The 19,148-nt window shown below is 44.8% G+C and overlaps 1 protein-coding gene across 7 annotated transcripts in view; it reads left to right on the top strand.

The window, feature by feature from the left end:
• Positions 1–19,148, top strand: part of PAX3 (paired box 3) — a 77,143-nt gene that overhangs the window by 4,895 nt on the left and 53,100 nt on the right. For 3 of the 7 annotated variants that reach the window (XM_064721207.1, XM_064721210.1, XM_064721212.1), the window contains 2 exons: positions 398–527; positions 1,177–1,311. In XM_064721207.1, the coding sequence (XP_064577277.1) occupies positions 398–527; positions 1,177–1,311 (265 nt within the window). Of the gene's footprint in view, positions 1–397; positions 528–1,176; positions 1,312–2,053; positions 2,781–12,782; positions 12,898–19,148 lie in introns of those variants that run through there. The other 4 variants (XM_064721211.1, XM_064721209.1, XM_064721213.1 and 1 more) reach the window with 3 other exon arrangements.

The raw sequence follows: 19,148 nt of genomic DNA, 5'->3' as shown, positions 1-19,148 counted from the left end.
AGCCGAAACTTTACTGACCTGGAGCTTCGTTGCCCGGAGTCCTCCGCTGGTCTCAGCCCGGTATTTTTTCGGCCGCACAGCAGCCGGTACTGCCTAATTCGGGGCTTTCCATGCCGAAGGCTCTGTCCCACCTTCCCGGTAACCCCGGAGGATTTTCTGGGACGTTTCGTTTACCGCGGGGTGTGTTCGTTTTATTCGGCCCGTTATTACCTTCTGTGTCCCTCTTTCTTTACCCTGCCCGCTTTCTGGTGTTTTGTGTCGGCGTTTCCGAGCGGGGCCGGTGTCGGCTCTCGCTGACGACGGCGCGGGTGGCTCCAAGCGCCCCGGGGCTGTGGCGGCGGCAGCCCCCGCTCCCCGGCCCCACAGACTGTGCCCGCTCGCCTTGTCTTTACTGAAGCAGGTGACGACGCCGGACGTTGAGAAGAAAATAGAGGAATACAAGCGGGAAAACGCGGGCATGTTCAGCTGGGAGATCCGGGACAAGTTGCTGAAGGACGGCGTGTGTGACCGCAACTCGGTGCCGTCAGGTACGGAGCGGTTCGGGGTGTCCGGGAGGGTCGGGGGCGGCCCGGGGAGGGCAGCGCGATGTCCGGGCGAGCCCCGTGCCCTCGGGATCGGAGCCCCGGGCAGCCCGGAGCGGTGCCCGCGGAGCGGCCGCCGTTAGCACGCGGTACCTCCCTCCCGGGAGGATTCCTGCTCTCGGCGGGGTGTTTTCAATTAAATCGCAACTGCTTCCCCCTCCCCTCCTCCTCCGGGCGCTTCCCCGCCGTGCCCTCCGGGCTGCTGCCGCAGGAGGGCTCGGAGCCGGCCGGAGACGCGGAGCTGGGGAGAAGGAGATGGGCAGCAGCTCCCTGTGCCGGCGGGGTGTTTGCGGGATGGGGCAGGGGGCACACGGAGCCGGAGCAGTGTTTGTGAGGGATCCGGGGGTCTTTATCACCCGCCATGCGGGCTCGAGAAAGAAATATTTCCGGGATCCGCTGTGCCCGCGCTGGAGCTCGGTGCGGGACGGTGAAACCCCCGCGGGGACGGGAGTGACAGGCTGCCTGCCCTAAGTCCCGACTGGCAGTGGCCGAGGGACACAGGGCTCTGAGGGGGAACTCGGCTTCCCGGGCTGGCCCGAGAGCCGCGGGGGCTGCTGGGGACGAGCCGGTCACAGCTCTGCACTCCCCCCTGAAGTGAGCTCCATCAGCCGCATCCTGCGGAGCAAGTTTGGCAAAGGCGAGGAAGAGGAGGCTGAGCTGGAAAGAAAAGAGGTGGAGGAAGGTGACAAGAAGGCCAAGCACAGCATTGACGGCATCCTCAGCGAAAGAGGTAAAGTCCCGTTTGCCCCTGCCATCCGTGGAGCCCTGCGATGGCCAGTGCCAGTGGCTATCACTCCCATTCCCCGGTGCCCGGAGCTGGTGGCTGTCACTCCCCATCTCCCAGAGGCTGTCCTGGGGCCAGCCCAGCGGGAAGTGCAGGGCGAGTGAGCCCTGCCAGCCTGGCTGCCACGTCCCATCGTGTCCCACTCCCCAGCAGAGCGACCCTGCAGCGTGTGGGAAAGGCGCAGGGGCTGGAACAAAGATGGGAGGCACTGCTGGTTTGGCTTCCAGTAACCAGGGAGGGTTGGGGCCACCACAGAGCCCCTCACCACAGCCACAGAGCCCCTCACCACGGCTGTGCAGGGGCTCCTCTCCCAATCCCAGCAAAAGGCTGCAGCTGCACAGAACGGGCAGTTGCAGCAAAAGCCTGCGGAGCCTCAAGTCTCTGCAGTGTGAACAGGGCAGGGAGACACGTTTTGTTTTTTCTGCTCTTAAAACTGCTGGGGAGAGCATGTGCCGGTGTTTGGCCGGGCCTGCGAGGAGGGTGCGCCCTGCCCGAGGCGGAGGTGAGGGGCTGCTGCGGGGCACAGCTGCTGCAGCCTGGCTCCCGGCCGGCCGGGATGCAGCTCCAGGCCAGGGCCCGGCCCGGCCGCCTCTGCGGGGAACTCGCTGCCCAGCACATGCACAGGCGCTGGGGAAGGCGAGACAAAAGTACCAAATGAGCTGGTCAAACATTTGTACAACTTTTCCAGCTTTTACAAAGAAGGCCTTCTATACACAATCTACACTTGGAGATGAACTTGGAAAACAAAGAGGGGGGAGTCCATTGAAACTCACACTTTGGCTTTGCACAGACAAAGCTTCAGCTAGCAGCAGCTTGATGTGAACAAAAGAAGGCAACCTTTTTATAATTCAAGGAGAAAAGAAGAGAAAACAGCCCCACAAAAGGCTGAGAAAAGACATTATGGGCTTGCAATGAGGGATGAATTATTCAATGAGCCCCTAATAGCTGATGCTCCACGCAGTTTTATGGACTCTCAAACGTGGAAAAAAATAGCTGTTTTTAGAGAGAAAATGTTTATAGCATTTCTAAGCATCTAGGGATGCTGAGGCTGTGCAAGGACAACAGAAATCCATTCTTTGTCAGTAGGACATGTCCTTGTTTTGTTAGAACAAACCACTAAACCCTCCTAAAACTTAGTTTTCAACTGTTATTAAAACTTTCAGGGAAGCCTCATCTTCTGTGTGTTTGTGTTTGCAAAGAGGTGTGCAATACAGACATGCAGAAGATGCTAACAAAATTAGAGATTTTAAGGCAGAAGACACAGTTTGATTGCCTGGTCGAGTTGCTCCCATATGATGGGTCCAGAGTTCCCTCCAGCATCTCCTTCAACAGAGGATTTTTCAAGAGGGATGTGCACCAAGGGAAAAATAGCTAAATTCAGTGCCCTAGTTGTCTAGCTTTGCTGCCTTCTTCAATTTCTTGACAGAGATTAGAAACGAGATAAGCGAGCCTTGATAATATCGCTGCTTTATGGAAGAAAGAGTGGTTAATAGAGAAAGCAAGAGAAAAAAATGTTATCGATACAACCCATCCTTCTGTTTCTCTTTCAAACAGTCTTCCTGTTCTTTGACTGTCTGCTCTTTAAAGTGAGGCTCCTGATTTATTATAAATCAGTGTTTGGGTGCATGGCTGCCTCCCACCAGCCCAGGGGAGCCCCAAAACTTGTGCAGGAAAGCCACTGCGGCTGGTGATGCCTTGCTGCAGGAGTGGCTCGCTCGTGCCTTCCAGTACAATTGTAGGAGGAGGCTGCAACATACCCTTTCTTTCACTTTCTGTGGATGTGAATGTCTAACTTTATTTGTTTTGAGTTCAATCAGTAGCAATTTTCCCCTTGATTACATGGGGTAGTGCAGTCCTTTCCTGCCCTAGGCATGCAGGTTTTTGCTGCGTGAACGTGACCGGACAGTTGTGTGGAAACGGCAGCTTTGGTAATCCCATCTGTTCTGTGACAGTGGCTGGGAAGGCTTGGCAGTGTGAGGGAGAGTGTGCTCTTCCCCACAGCAACGCCTGCTCCCCCTCCCTGACTAGCAAGCTGTTGCTTAATCTCATTACTGGAGTGGCTGGGATGCTGCAGTGCGAGTGCGCTGCTGCTCCAGAAAACATTTGTTGCCACCCTCGTGCCCTGCATGGAGTGTGGTTCTATAGCCACAGCACACCAGTGACACCATTACAAGAAAAGAATCACCATAAAAGAAGCCCACTGCTTTCTGTATCTGACCAAAAAAAGTTCTGCCTCAACTCCATTGCCAGCCGAGGAGCTTTGATTTCACGCCATCTATAAAAACAATCCTGGTCTGTTACTAAAATAACTGGCAGCACTCCTGAGGAGTTTGATGCTGCAGGATCATATTTGCCAGCACCCACCAGCTTGGCTACAAGGCAGTGGCAGAGGGTGCTGCTGGCAATGCATCTCAGATGCCCTTCTGACACTCGGGCTGTTTACAGAATGTCCAAAGGGTGTCCATGTGCTGGGCAGCAAACCCCTTGGTGCCAGCTCAGCGCTGAGTGCTCTGTGTTACAGAGGGGAACAAAGTGCGGGGTTTTGTGCAATATGAGGAGTTTTTGTAGCTCTATTCTTAGAGGCTTGAGGTATCCTGGAGCTTGGGTGCCAGGGAGGGCTGTGGGATAGGTCAGAAAGTGACTGCTGAGGCTGTTCACGATGGCTTTTCTGCTCGGGAGCACACATTAGTGCTGGACTTAGGCTGGCGCTGCCTGAAATCCCCTCCTCACCATGGGCCTTTGGGTGGCTCAAGGAGTGGCATTTTTTCCAACAACAAGGACAAGAGTTGTCTTTTTAATGTAGCTATTTCAAGATTTAGTGAGTATTTACAGCAGAATGGGATTAGAGAGAATGGAATCATGATATTTTTAAAAAATGTGTGACAGAAACAGTGAATCATTGGGATCTCTCCCACCACATATATGGGTGTAGGTAAACTTTTGCATGCCTGGTGTGATTCCGTTTCATCCTCTCTTCTTGGACACTTACATGTGATTCTCACACCGTTTACAGATGCCACATGTGCAGCCCTTTACATGCTGCATTTTGGTGTTTCTGCCAGTGTCACCCTCAGCTCTGCTTCTGGGGATATATTTAAAGAAAACTTGATTGTCAGAGTGTGTATCAGGAGGCTGATAGTTCTATAACAGCATATCTGTATTTCTGCACATGCGATAATTTTTTTCTGAAAGGCACAAGCCATAAATATAGAACATCAGAAATTTTTGTGCCTTTATGTGGCACATCAGGGCTTATTTTTAGCATACGGAAGAGGGACCACTACGGAAGAGGGACTTGCTTGTACCTTTGGGGGCAGTTCTGTGCAGCACGCTTTGCTGACTAATCCGATCACCCCCCCTCCATAAGATAGCTGTTGTTTGCTGGCAGCACCCAGAGGCTTTCAGCCCCGCAGGGATGGGGCAGAGCTGCTCCCCAGGCTGCTGTGAGGGGGCTGGGGCCGGGACCCCCCCTCCTGGCCTCAAAGGGGGCCTCTGTTCCCAGCCAGCGGAATTGGCCCCCGGGCCCTGTCCCGTGGATCCTCCCCCAGTCATGCGCACCCGTCCAAAAAGGGCCCTACTCATCCCAAGCCTCTACCCTTGGCTCTACTGAGAGCAATTCAGGCTACAGCAGACTAAATTGCCTCCTTTATTTTCTTCTTACTTTCATCTTGGACCAAACCCTTCCCCCTTTCCCTCCCCTTCCTCTTTTCTTTTTTTCTGTGTGCCTGAGGCTCACATTAATACAATTTCGGTACCACCCCTATTTTAGTGTGTGTATGTGGGGAGTTTGAGGGGGTAGGAAGAAAAAGGACCTTAGCACAAAAGCCCTGCTCAGCAGCTCGAAAGTTCAAGCTGCTGCTGCCTCTCTAGCTGTGTGATGCTTTTCCTGTTTGTGAGTTTTGGGAAACATTTTTGCTTTGTACTGTAATGGAATTAGAGGACAGATGCTGACTGTAAATGGGACACGCGACTACCAGCCCCTAGCTTAAATATTTAGATGCAATGTTACAATTACTGACTTGATGCAGGGGGCTTTGAAGTGGTGGCACATGATCTAAAGGGTAGCTCGAGCTAGCTGGGCTGGCAGATGTTTTGATTAGGGCTGGTCAGTATCATGCAGCCAGTTATTTTTAGATTGCTAAAGTAATAAAGACACTTTATTAAGGGAGAAGATTAACATGGAGGCACCAGATATCAGTTTGAGTCATTCATTTCTACATAGTAGACTGTTGGATTAGCGGCTGGAGCATGGGATGAGTCAGACTGAGTTAGAATTTGGTTGCAGGGGCTGTCTTGGTTTTATTCTGATGTCCTGTCCCAAAGTGCAGTGGTAGGAGGAGCACTTAAGTGCTGTGTGAAGTGCTGCTGTGGGCTGAGAAACACAGTTTGTTCCCCTGCTCAGTGCTCATGGAAAAGATTCACTGATGGAGTGAGATGTGATGGCTGTGGCTGTAGGCAGTTATCTCCTTGATAACTGAAATTTCTGATAATAACTGATGTCTCATTGAGCCTGAGATTTCGTGCAGTACTTGATATATTTGATCACTACCAGGTCTAAGAAGTCAACTCATGTCACTAGAACAGTGTTGTTTCTGCGGCTCTCAGAGCTGACAAGAAAATAGTACTTAATTAAGAAAAACTCCCTAGTGAGTCCAGAATCTGGCTCAAGGGAGACAGACAGTGCCAACTATATTTTCTCCTGTCTGTCTTTTCCCCTTCTCTTTCCTCATATCTTAACAGTGAGAGTCCAGGCCTGGGTAGAAGAGCCAGGTGTTGTGCAGGTGATTCCATGCAAATCCAACACAGCTTTGTTTCTTCTCCCTGACCCATCATCACTGTGGGGCTCCGGGACAGATTCTTCTTCCAAATGATTATTCTGAAGAAATAACAACAACAACAACAATAATGCAAACAACAATAATAGGAATAATAACAACTGATGACCTCAGCAGTGAATAATGACCTCACCATCAAGTGAGAGTGTGATGTCCCAGCATGCTGAGCATTTTTAGAAAGGTGCTAAATGTTTGACTTTAGGGTGACTTCAAAGTGGAGTTTGCTCTTCCAGAGCTGCCGGGGGCAGCTCGTTCCCTCCTGTCTTGAAGTGGGGGATTTTGAGGAGAGTGCTAATTGTCAGACTAACTGCAGGCTAATCGTCTGACAAAAGCACCAGTAATATTTCCAGCTGTGGGAAGAAAGGGTGTTAATCTAGCAACGACTCTCTGAAGTAATACATGTACACATCATATCCTTGGCTTGAAATCACGATTATATTAGTGGCTTTGAATGTTTTGCCATCTGAGGGACGCTTTCTTCAACTTAGGAGTCAGCGCCTGTTCAAGCAGATTTGCTGTGGGCATCTTTTCCAGTTTTCCTAATTGCATATATCTAGAACAAAGCTGAATGTTATTTCAGCAAATGTCAGGATTGCTTCACACACAGCAGTCAATTAACTTGAATTTGTACCCGAGTTAGCACCTTATTTGGTTGCTTTGAAGATCTTCATCTATTAGACTAAAAGGGTGTTGTTCCAGAAAGGCAGAGGCAACAAACACTTGGTTGACTTCAGTGTGGCTAGGACTTCCTCTGAGAGTGTGATTTATGTATTTGGTTTCCAGATCCTCCTGTGATTGCAGGATCTGTGATGTCAGTAGGAATTTACCCTAATAGACATCAGGCTTTTCTTGGCACCAGCTCTGTGGTGTGCTGAGGAGCTGCAGCTCTGGGGAACGCTCAGGTTTGGGATGTGATGTGAGAGGGGTTTGCTCTCTCCAGCCCTGCAGATGCTGTGCCGAGGGGTCCCCTCAAAGGGCCTATTCATGTGTGCAGCGCTGCTCACGTGGGCTGGGCCCGCCAGCTATGGGGCCCGAATTTGTTCTGTTCTCTCTGTAAAAGTACCCACTGCACAGAGTGGGAGTTTAATCCCGAGTGAAACTCTGGCAAAACTCTCACTGAGGGCAGGGATCTTCGTGTCTCAGTTTACACAGAGGTAGCAGTGGAATCAGAAGACAGACAGAGGCTTTAATTAGATAAATAGCTAATAAGCAATTAATGCTGTAAGTAATAGCCAACACCGATAAAATTCTTAAAACAAATAATTTCCTGTGTCTTAGTTTGAATAGTGATTCTCTGTTACATACAACACTTTTATCTAACACTTATTTGGGGATCGTTTAGCTTGATTTGGGTTTACTTATTGATAAGGGTTGGAACAGGGCTTAGGAGTGGGAAGCCAATAAAGCTGATAGTGATAAATTATCATGAGTCCCCAGAGCTGTGTAATAAAACTGCATTGGGAAATGAAGCAGAACTACAAAGTGCTCTCTGGTTAATTTAAGAAGAAATTGAGTGAAACACAAAGCAATAAATCAGGGCAAGCCAGTCAATGTGAATTTCTCGATGTAAATGTCACTTAAAATCCTATGTAGCAAACCTATATGGCCAGAGAAAGAACAAAATATAGAAATAAAAATGCAGGATACTTTCAAGTGGTCCCTGAACGCTGAGCTTTCTGGCTAATAAAAATGATGTACAGTAATGTAATTCACCACAAGACCTTGTTCAGCCTAGTGTGAATGTGGCACTTTACTTTACTTGCCCAGGAGTACTCCTGCCCCATGCTGTTAAACTAATTCAGTTTAAATCACTCTGCCTAGAAAAAAGTGAAGCCTAATGAAATTAAAACTCACTGAGGACACATTAGAGTTAAAGTGTGTCATGTGCTGAGATTATTTAGTTAGGGGAGTTTGATGTAATTGTTGACAGGTCGTTTATTCTTCCTAGTAAATAAAGATTCACGAACTATTAAGAATGTGCATATATAACCAGTAAGACAGTAAAAGGCAATTAAGCAGTCAGTTTAATGTCTTATCTTGCTGGTTGCCCTACAGTTGTTTTACAACTAGGAATTAAAATTTGAAAAGAAAGTTTTCAGTGTCCCTGGCCAAATATTGATTAAGTAGTTGTTTGCTGATGCCATTGTGGCACATAAAAAGGCCAGTGGTTCTGCCCCTTGTTGTTCATCTTCCATTGTTGCTGATTCTTAACCTCGGAGATCAAAGCAGGATCATTTCAGTTTATCTGTCCTGGAAAATCCTCCTTTGCTCCTAAACCCGTATGGATTAATGGCCAAATTGTCTTTAATGAGATGTGAAATTTGAATGGAATCCTTATTTTGCATGGTCTGTTGATTGTATACCCTGTATGCTCTTACAGTTTTGTGTTTTTGTTTTGTTTTTCTTCTTTAGCATTACTGGATTTGATTTTGTTTTAATCACTTTATTTTTAGTATACAGTGCATTGAAATGTTAGTATTGTAGCAGGTAAAACACAATGTACTTAACTGAATTTTACTAAAGCTATTTTTATTGCATATAATCTTTTTGATAAGTGTAGCCTAAAGGGGGGAAAAAAAAAGTTGTCTTCATATACCAAATCACAGAGGAGATAAATAGTCCAGGGCTGCCAATAAAAGAAAGGGAGTTTGAGAAGCCAGCCCATTCTCCAGACTGGGCTCTCAGAATACAGGGGACACAAACAAGCTTGCAACATTTGTTTGGTGATTTTCTTCAGTTTGGATTTTATGGCCCCTACTTGCCTCAGCTAGAATAGTTGTGCTGTGCCTTCTCCCAAAAAAAGGGAAGTTGGATTGACGAGGCTGCGCAGAAAAACAAGCAAGAGCCCTTGAGAACAATCAGTTCCTTGTGCATGGCGGAAAGCTATATTTATTTCAGAGACAGTAAAATGAATCCCACCACATCCTCAGTAGATGAGGCTGTGCAATCTGGGTGTGCTTTCTTGTCATTATGACACAAGTTTTCATTTTAATTGTGAGGTGTGGGAGTGTTAGATCCAGGTCCCACTGCGTCCACCAGACACAGTTTGTGAATTTAGCTTCACACACAGTAGTAAGAAGCCTGGTGAAACCTGGTGTTGCATTTTTCTTGTGAAAAACAGCAGACTAAAGGATAAGACAAAATTTTTAATCAATTTCTCATTCCCTTTCTTAAATACATTCTGCTTCCATTTTGTCTGGTTACTGCTGATTAAAATATCAGTCCGTGCATGCTTTGCAAGTGCTCAGCTACTTTAGGAGACATTTTGTCCCAGGGTAAGAGCTACCACTCTTTGAAAGTATTTTAGATATAAATTTCCTCAAAGTCTGTGCACTCATCTTTTTTGTTCCCATAGAGACCTGTGGTGAACACAGTGATATCCATGCTACTTTTGATTTTTTTTAACAGATTTTTGCCTGGTTATAGACTTTCTGGCAAACACAATCAATGTTTATATCATGCACAAGCCCATATAAGGACCAGTCTTAAGGATTTTTATATTTATGATATGCCTCATGTTGGATGTCTGATCTAAAAATGACTATGCAATAATTTCTTTATCAGATATATTGTCACATAGATGGCTGTGCTTTGAATAGTATGAGGAATAAACTGGCTGTGGCTGACAATTCTGCAAGCAGACAGCTTATTCAGCCCCTGTCAAATCTTATTCACCTTACTTAAATGAGCAGGACTGTTCATGCCAATATAATCAGAATCTCTTCCACATACTAGCCTGGAAAAGCAATAGCAACCGCAGTTCTTTTGGCAAAATTACCCTGCACTTTGTTAAAAATGTAACCCATCTACCCCCTGCGAGGCAGTAGCACCAGCAGTACTCAGTGTAACCAAATTGTACTTAAAACTGGTTTTCATCTCTGTTTTTAACTGTCCCAGGGTGGGTGGAGATGAGTACAGACAGGCTTCACAGAAACCAGGCTAGCAAGTAGAAGGGGATGTTTCCACAGAAAATCCGTTTTTACTGAAGATGGTGTGGCAGAACTTCCCTTTCATTCTGACCTCAGGGCTGGCCGTTTGATCTGGTGTGAAGTGCTGAAGGGTCAGAGCGTGGGGTGGGAGGATCTGTGCCCCAGTAAATGCTCTGACACCTACCCAGCCCCTCCTGGCAGGCTGAGTGTTGAGAAAAAGCTCGCACAGAACTAGCTGGAATTCAGGACTCGGCTAGTTTCACAAACAGAAAAATAAGTTCTTTTCAGAAGGAAGGTGCTTTAAAAAAAACCAAAAGGAAGTGGAAATTATTCAGCTAAAGAAAATGGGAAGTGAAATACACTGTCTCACAATGAAATCCTGAAAAGTACAGATTTTGAAAAAAAAAAAAACAACTCTGGATTTCCATTTACCTAGGGATAAATCAAGTAACTCCACTGCAGAAGGTGAACTGATGCTGTTGTGTGAGTGAATGCTGAATTAAATTATCAGTATTTACATAGAAGAAGAGATACTTCCAAACAACTGCTAGCTAAGGAGTGATGGTTTAAGTGAGCAGTCATCCAATCTTTATGGTGTGATGTTATAGATGAAGATCTACAAAACTTCTTCAGTAGAATTTTAACACATGTGGTGCAGAGAAAGGCATCGTATGTACCTCCCTTGCTGTGTGTGGTGGCTATTCCCTGTATGGTGTATGACTTCACTGTGTTCTTTGTCTGTGGAACTGGAAAATAATAGAAGAAAACATTCAGGAATCTATTTAGAAGATTATACAATAGATGTCACAGTTAGGAAAAAGCCCTGTGGGTTCATCCCTGCTTTAGCACAGTTGATTTGACCTGCTCTCTTTTAAATCAACAGGCTCAAGCAAAGATGCTCGAACATTTGGCAGCTGCATAGAAAACCACACAAACCCCTGTTGCTTTAGTACCCACAACTTGTTTTCTAACAAATACAGTGTTGTCTTTTGAAAACCCCTTAAAGCTAACTGCTTGTCCACCTCTTCTGAACAGCTCTGAGCCTGGTGTGAGCTCTGTGTGTGTGTGTGTGCACTGGGGCAGGGGCTGAGGCAGCCAGGAGCATTGCAGGGTCTCAGGATGCTCACATGTCCTGGTGGAAATGCAAAATGGCTGTGTACAGCAGACATATTTTCAGGCTTTTTGTTTTTTCCATCTCTATGATTTAAAAGTTTCTTGAGACTGAATGGCATTGGCGTTTAAATCAGAACAGTCCTGTGCTCTCAGCAGAGCTGTGCAGGTTATTTAGCATTGAATTTGGCCTGGCATGAAAGTTTAATCACATTCCAGATTTGAGGGAACACCTTCATTTTCTCAGACTTAGCAGATCTTATAGTGCTAAACATCTATTTTTGCTGGTAAAGACCTGACACAGCCAGTAAGTGTAGTTAACATGCTGCAAGCAGAGCAAATTAAAAAAAGCTGCTTTAGAGAATGGCACTTAATTTTTCTAACATATGATTTAGCAAAAAAAGAAAGCAAACAACCCCCCCAGCTCTCTGCTGTAAGGAGCTCTGTAACCAATCTGCTCCACCAGTCCTGGCAGGGTGGGAGGCAGTGCTGCTCCCTCTGATTTCTGGCTCCTCCCTGGCTGAAGGGGTATCAGGAGGGGAGGCACACTCTGTCCCCATATGCAACATTCCTGTCCTTGGTCCCAGTCGACACAACAAATGAAATATTTGGAAGGACACCATGTAATTTGAATGGTTGTCAAATCTTATACTATGATGGGTGTAAAGAGGGTTGGTCCCCAGGCTGTACGAGGCCACTTAGCCAAAGAAAAACTTAAATCAGAATTCAATGTTACTGTGCTTCTCCTGTACTGGCAGTCAAAAAGATGGAGTGATGATGATTGATGACATAAATACTTCTGTTAATCTGATATCAGAAACAGAATTTTCAGTTCTGGAAGACAGAAATTTAAAGTGAATATTGAAAAAATCATGACTATAGCCAGTATCTGAATCCTGGTAATGATAGTTATAAATAAAACACCCTAGAAAAATGTTATGAGGGAGAAAAAAGGTCCTCCAGGTGATGAAAGTGTTGAGGGGACTCACCTGCTCCTATTCTTGAGTGTTCCCATGGAGAAAAGTGACCCCTATAAAAGAAACAGGCCAGCTGGTGCTGAGTGCTTGGCTGCTGGCAGCACAGGGGGCCCTGAGCAGCAGTGGCTTCCCAGGATGGCAAAGGGGGAACCCCTTTGGTTGCACTTGTGTGCTGCTGCTCCTGTTTCAGCCTCGGGGTTTCTGTGAGTGCCGTGCCCTTGGGTGCCTTGGGCCTTTCTGAGGGCCAGGTCCTTTGGCTGAAAGAGCCATTGTGCCCCTCTGAGTGTGAGCTGGAGCAGTGAGCAGAGTCCCTGCGACTGAGGGCTGGGTGCAGGGCTGGCTCCCAGCCCAGGTGGGAGCTGGGCTGCCCTCCTTGCAGCCCAGGCAGCTCCTCACTCTGCCCTTTCCTTCTGGGAGGCTTGCAAGTGATTCCTTTGTATTTATTGTGAGGTTTAAAGCTTGCACAGGACCGTTGTGCTCTCGAGGTGCAGCCAGGGGGGTCACAGTGGTGCTTTGCTCTTGGTGACGTTCAGCTGTTGCAGTGGGTGCCTCAGGCCCCTGGGGTTTGGGCTGCAGGGCTTGCTCCCACCCTTGCACAGCTGCTGCTGGTTTGCTGCTGTAGAAAAGGGGCTGCCCAGCCCATCTTTCCATAGGCTTTGGCTTTCTTCTGACTGGGTTCTGGTGAGTGTGGTTCTGTGTCTTTGAATTGGGCGAAGGGATCTTGTTTAATACCCCTTTTGACTAGCAAGGAGTGATCTTAGTAACTAATGTGTTTATGAGTAAGTGATACCCCTATACAAACAAACAACAAAAATGTGGTTAGAGCAAAATTGGTGCTGGAAGAGTTGGCTTTAGTTTGAGGGAGAGCTGGTTGGAATTGGAATTTGCCCTGTGTTTCTTGTAGTGACTTTCTGCATTGCTTGTGCCTGGAGCCAGCTGAGATAGGACTGCCTGCTCCTCCTTCCCTCTTACTGGTCTCTTGCTCCTCTGTGGTTAAATTTTCTCCTTGTATCTGTGGTGGTTTTTTCCTTTAGTGGTTTCTTTTCTGTGTTTTGGTTTGCCTTTTTTTTTTTTTTTTTTTTTAAGAAATGGGACCGATGATATTTTCCTCCCTCAATGGTATTTCCAAATGTCTGGTGTCCAGGAATCAAAAGTGTTCCATAGGTTCAGCTGTCATCATTCATCTGCTGAAACTGCAAATCCAGATGGAATGATACTTTAGAGTGAGTGTTTGTGGCTAGAGAGGATTGCAGCCTGTCCTTGGAAGAGCAATTTCAGCTTTGGGGTTTGCAGAGCTGGGGAACACCAGGGGTTGTTTGCAGAGGGGACAGAGGGTACCCTCAGGTCCAGTGGCCCATGGCATGAACCACTTAACTCACCAGATGCACAGAGCAGCAGGGGTGTGCTTTGGTGAAGTGGTAAACACTCTGCACCTTTATTTTTAGTAGTTTGATGACTATTTTTTAAAGCTAAAGCAGATCAGTAGCTAGTGTGGGCTGGGATTAAGTCCAAGACACTGGAGGTGTCACCTCAATTTACACTGAGGCTCTGAGCCACCATGTATTTACTGGAGTACAGCAGGAATTGATACATATTTTTTGCTGGTTTTGCTGAGTCTCCCATGAATACCCTGCAATTCTCTCAAATATGTGGTGTGAAAAATCTATTCAATACTGTGTATGAATAATCATTGGTTCTAAGAAAGTATTCAATGCTTGAAATTTATGTGGTTGTGACTGGGCACGCAGGTCTTGCACTGATTTCTCTTCTACAACTGCTCTTGCATATATTAAAAATGTGTATTTCCTGGATAACTGTTAAGACTTTTTTTCTTCTTTTAAAATTATATCTATATTTTACTGTTGTTAAAGCAGAAACATGTTCTGAGCAGAAAAAGGACACAACAATCATGCTTTAAGCATTCTTTTGTTGTACATTGCCACTATTTATAGTTTAAAACTGTAGCTTTCCATCCCTATGAAAGAGAACACATTTCTCAGTGGTGGGATTTTGTGTTACACAGGCTGACTATAGATAAACTACTTTGGTTTGATTTTAAACTTTTATTAAATGAAATCTGTAATTTATTTTATAAGCATTATTCTTGACAAAGAGAAATAGTCCAGCAACTTGGACATGAAGTTATGAGACAAAAATACAGGGAGCCAGTTGCAATTGATAGACTGGCTTAAGCTTGTCAACAGGTCTTAAACAAAGAAAAGTTTTAAATCTAAAAACTGCAGTACAACTTGCAGTAAGGCAAAATATGATTTCTAGAATTGATGAAACAAATATTTTTTACAGATTTCTAAAATTTCCAAGAAAATTATATTGTTAGTCAATTCCTTAAATAGTAAATTTATAGGTTGGTTTTGTGTGTTTTTCTTCTTTCTTAGCACCACTAATTCCTCTAATTAATAGTGTCAAGCATGTGAGATTGCTCATAAATCTGAAAAAAGGCCTATTGAATTTAATAGTGAGGCTTGCATTGTCTTTAAAGAAATTTGGTCAGACCCTAAACAGAAAGGGTTTTTTTCCCGTCTCTCTCTTTGTTTTTTCTTCCCCCCCCCTTCCCCCTCTCCTTTCCTTGAGGCAGAAAAAGTTTTGAGTTTTTCTGAGGAAACTGAGGAATTCTAGCATTCCTGGGCATGAGAGGAGAATACTGATTAGAATCAGGCAGAGAGCAAGCAGGTGCTGAGCATGTTCATTGCTTAACCCCCTGCCCTGCTCCTGCATCCCGGCCTGACCCAGCGCTCAGACCCTGCAAATAGCAGCAAGTTGCCAGATGTTGGAGATGTTTTCAGTAGGGTGATTATTCACCAAGTCTTGTCTAAAACCAGGGAGTTCCTACAATGCCCGTATTTCATGTTTAAAGCTGGGCTGGGTGAGCCATGGGAGACAGTGCTGAGAAAAATACTGTATTTCTGGGAATCAGAGCTGGCTGTTCTCTTGCTGGCTGCTCTGTGGCATCCTTTTGCAATAAACTAACTAGCAGAGTAGATTGCCTGAGGGGGAGAAAACTGTCTATTTCTGTTTTGTTTTTTGTTTTATTCTTTTTTAAGAACAGAAAAAGATTTTATGGGTTAGAAACAGTGCACCCTAAAGAGAGGTGTGTTTAAAAGTTAAGACTCGAAAGCTTTTGTCTGGAGAATAATACACTCGGAGTAAAGAGCTGCACAATGGAAGTCTTTTCTTCCAGTTATGTATGGATGAGCATCAGTCAGCCAAGGAAGAACTTCAAAGGCCAATGTGAACACTTGCTAGGCTCTTTCTTTCCTGACAGGTTCTTCTTGAGGTAAGATGGGGAGAGCTGTTTGTGCTGGGAGCTGGAGCTCTCCTCCTGCAATAAATCATGTGCAAACTGAGGTACCAGCCTCAGCCATCTCTGTCTCCAGATCTGCCTTTTTGGAAGTTGCTAAACCATCCCATTTCATGAGTCTTTTATTGCTTATTCATAAAGAAGTCTCAAATTCCACTTCTGCCTTGCTGGAAAGGCACCATGCCAGATGGAGGGGGAAGATGATCCATTTCTCTGCCTCCAAAAATTCTCATTATTGATACACTGTAATTTGCTTTTAAGGTGGAAAAACCAGCCCCAATGTGTTTTAATATAAGTGGTCCAAGGGTATAACTGCTGTGCATTAAAACAGCAATCAAACTTCATGTCTGCAAGAAGACATGGAGACATGTCTAGGGAGAGTGTCAGGGTTGGTAAAGGAGATGCTTCTCTAATATAGGAAAGAGAAACTCCAAATAGCATCCAGAGAAATCTCTTCAACTTGACCTAATAATTTCATTTTATGAATTTTAAAATATTTTATTTTGGTTGGAAATTTATTTATGTTAAATACTGCAGTCTAGAGTGATTTATCTCATTTTACAATGGGTTTAAGGAGCAGTTTTAGTGTTATCTGTGAGGCTGTGCTCAGAGGCACTACTTTAGAGGACTGTGTGTGTCACATCAGTCTTTGTTAAAGGCAGACACAACAGAGAAACCAGAGGGTGTCTGATGGAGGAAGCAGCTCTTGTGAGTTCCCAGGAGCACAAAGCAGAGCAGTCTGTGCTGCCAGCCCAAACAGGGCTGATGCTCCTGCTGATGCACACAGTGCCATTCACTTTTTGGGGGGTGGAGTAGGGAAGGCCAGGCCCCTTCTGTGACAAAAGAAGCCCTGCAGCATCTTGTCTGTAATATCTGAGAAATGCTTGCCCAGGTGGGTGGATGACCCCTCTGCCAGCCGTGGCCATGAGCAGTGTGTGAGCATCCCTGGGTGCCCCTTGTGCTGCAACAGAGCAGGGGCCGAGCAAAGCTGTGGGAGCTGAGGGCTGGCTGTCCTTGCTCAGGAAATTTGTAGCAGTTCTCCTGAGGTTCAGGGAAGGGCCACGTAGGATGTTCTCAAAGTGTTTGTGGTGCAAGCCTGGATTTGGGACTTGACTGCTGCAAAGACGAGGCTCTGGGGTTTTTTTGTGCTTTCTCTGTGTTCCTGTCCTGATCATCCAGCTCTGCCAGACTTAACATTTGAGTCCCTTTCCATGACAGCCCTCATTCATTTAGCTATGCATTAGGCAGGGAAGAAGAACCAGTAATTATGAGCAAGCTGGCAGTGCTGTGTTCCAGTAACTGTTTCATGGTGTGTTTGAGTTGATGGCTGCAAGAATGGAAAATAAGTCTTTGGGATGATGTGGGAGATCTCTGTTTGCATGCTCCGTCTCTTGGCTCGAGCCTGCCCTACGTGCTCAGGCGCCCTTGGCTTCAGTCAGGCTGTTTGAAGGAAATGGGGTTTCTCTGAAGGTTGGGTTCAGAATAAATGATTTGCCCACAGCAGCAGCAGTTGTGATATTCTCTAGGAGTGCATTGCGCTTATCTAGACACAGCCTGTGAGCTGCTTTGAAGCCAGCAGTGGAAGGTGGCAGAAAAGCCAGACTATTGTTGGCTGGCTTAAATTTTCTTTATAAGTCTTCGCATGCATACTGAGAAAAAATTCTTTAAGTGAAAAAAAGATGGGTTCCCACTGCATTAATGATTTCAGGTGAGTTCAGCTTCCCTGCTGAGAAAATTTCATTTAGCAAAGCAAAGGGGTGTTTCACACAAGGAAGGCATGCAGTTGTGAAAAATGGTCATTTGAAACAATGACACTTTGTAATAAATTTCAAATGTGCAATCCTGCAACCGTTTTTTTTTTCCTTCTTTCAGTATAACCCAATGCCATCTAACTCCCTGAAAATCAATTATATGAACATTCACATACGTTGAATTTTATCTTTCATTTCAGGAAAAGGGTGAAAGAATAAATAGGATTTAGAACTGAAAACAGGACAATAGAATTGAATTTGGTAGAGTGTTGTCAGCAGGATTTTAGTTTTTCATAAGTAAGAAAAACTTATGAAAGTTTTGTGAAAGAGGAGCATTTTGGATTTTTGTTGTGTTGTGGGCTGACAGTCTTAGACCATTAGTAGAAATCAGGTAATAGTCCTTGTTTTGTATCTGTACAGAGCTTGAAATGTATTTGGGAAATTAAAAAATTTGGTTCCTGCTTTCCTGAAACAATTTTAGACTCTTGCAATGTAAATGGAACATTTTGACCACGATAATGTCTCTGTAGTCTCATCTTCAAAGTGCTTGTTTTTATAAAATAATAAATGTCCTTTGACTTGCCTGCTGGAAAAATTCTAGATAAATTCAGGGTGTTATTTTTACCCTATTCCTTCTCCAAATTTAAAGCAGTCTCTGTTTGCTAGAGATTGAGATAGGGAAAGTTAAGAACCAGGAGTAATTCTTATTTTGCCGTCACTTTTCATCAGATGTTCATCATCATGGAGTGCCACAGGCACTTGTAGAATGAATCTTTAAAGATATCAAAATAGAATACAAACTTGAAAATTTGTCTAACAAGTTTCTGTTACGCAAATATTCAGGAGATGTTTGGGCATTTATCTGTCTCTGCCCTTGTTGCGTGTGGAGGAGAGCTGAGTAAGGAGCTCAGCATCAGCTTCAGTCCGAGTAGATTCAGCCATTATCTGTTTTTTCCTGTATATTTCTGTAGTTGCTGTGTGTGTCCCTGATTTGAATTTTAGTAAAAGAAAAAAAATTTAATGTCCTTTTGTTTATTTTGATGGGTTACAAAGAATAAACCAACAAAATCTGAGGTATTGTCTTAATGACTCTTGTGGAACAAGCAATAGTGGACTGAGGAATTACAAATTTGTATTTTCAGGTAGATTTTCCAATAAACTGTCAGGAAATAGTGCTACTGTATAGAATATATTTTTAGATCAGATCCTGGACCATGCATCAAATCAGAGTGGTTCCTTTGAAGTTCCTTGATTTCCAGGAATATAAGAGATCTCAAGCTGGCTAATGGAACATTTTGTAGTTTGAATAACTGAGGACTCTTTCCTGAGCAAGGGCATGTAGAATGCACAGCAAAAATATTGGATTGTCTGTGTTGTGAGGTTAAGTTATTTTTCTAATTTTTCTTTTGGGATAATAGCTGTGGAACAAGAGAATCTCGTTCTAATTAATAATGTAAAACAAGTTATGGAATCAACAATATTCTATTTTGGGGAGAATCTGAAAGATTTTTGATCCCTTTCAATGCAGCTTCTGTAAAAAGATGGTAAAGCACACTTCGGTGTGATGTAGGTGCCTACTGGTATGAGTCTCCTGAATGTATTGTTAAGGAATATTGCAGATTTTGAGAAATGATGCTTAGTAACTTCTGCTTGTTCTATGTGTGTCACATTTCACACACATTCTGCAGATACACACAAACTGTGAAGCTGGGTTTCAGAGCTAGGTCTGGCCAGGCACATTGTTTGTGCAGCCAGAAGAAATTCATGTACTTGGTACAAAAGATGAGTTTGTAACTATTTAAGCAAAGCTGTACCTCTTTTTATTAGTAAAAGAATTCAAATGGAGGATTTTATGCAGATTA

Source organism: Zonotrichia leucophrys, chromosome 9 (genome assembly GCF_028769735.1).
Source record: "Zonotrichia leucophrys gambelii isolate GWCS_2022_RI chromosome 9, RI_Zleu_2.0, whole genome shotgun sequence".
NCBI classification, from domain to species: domain Eukaryota; kingdom Metazoa; phylum Chordata; class Aves; order Passeriformes; family Passerellidae; genus Zonotrichia; species Zonotrichia leucophrys.
This window is presented reverse-complemented; position numbering and strand designations above follow the sequence as displayed.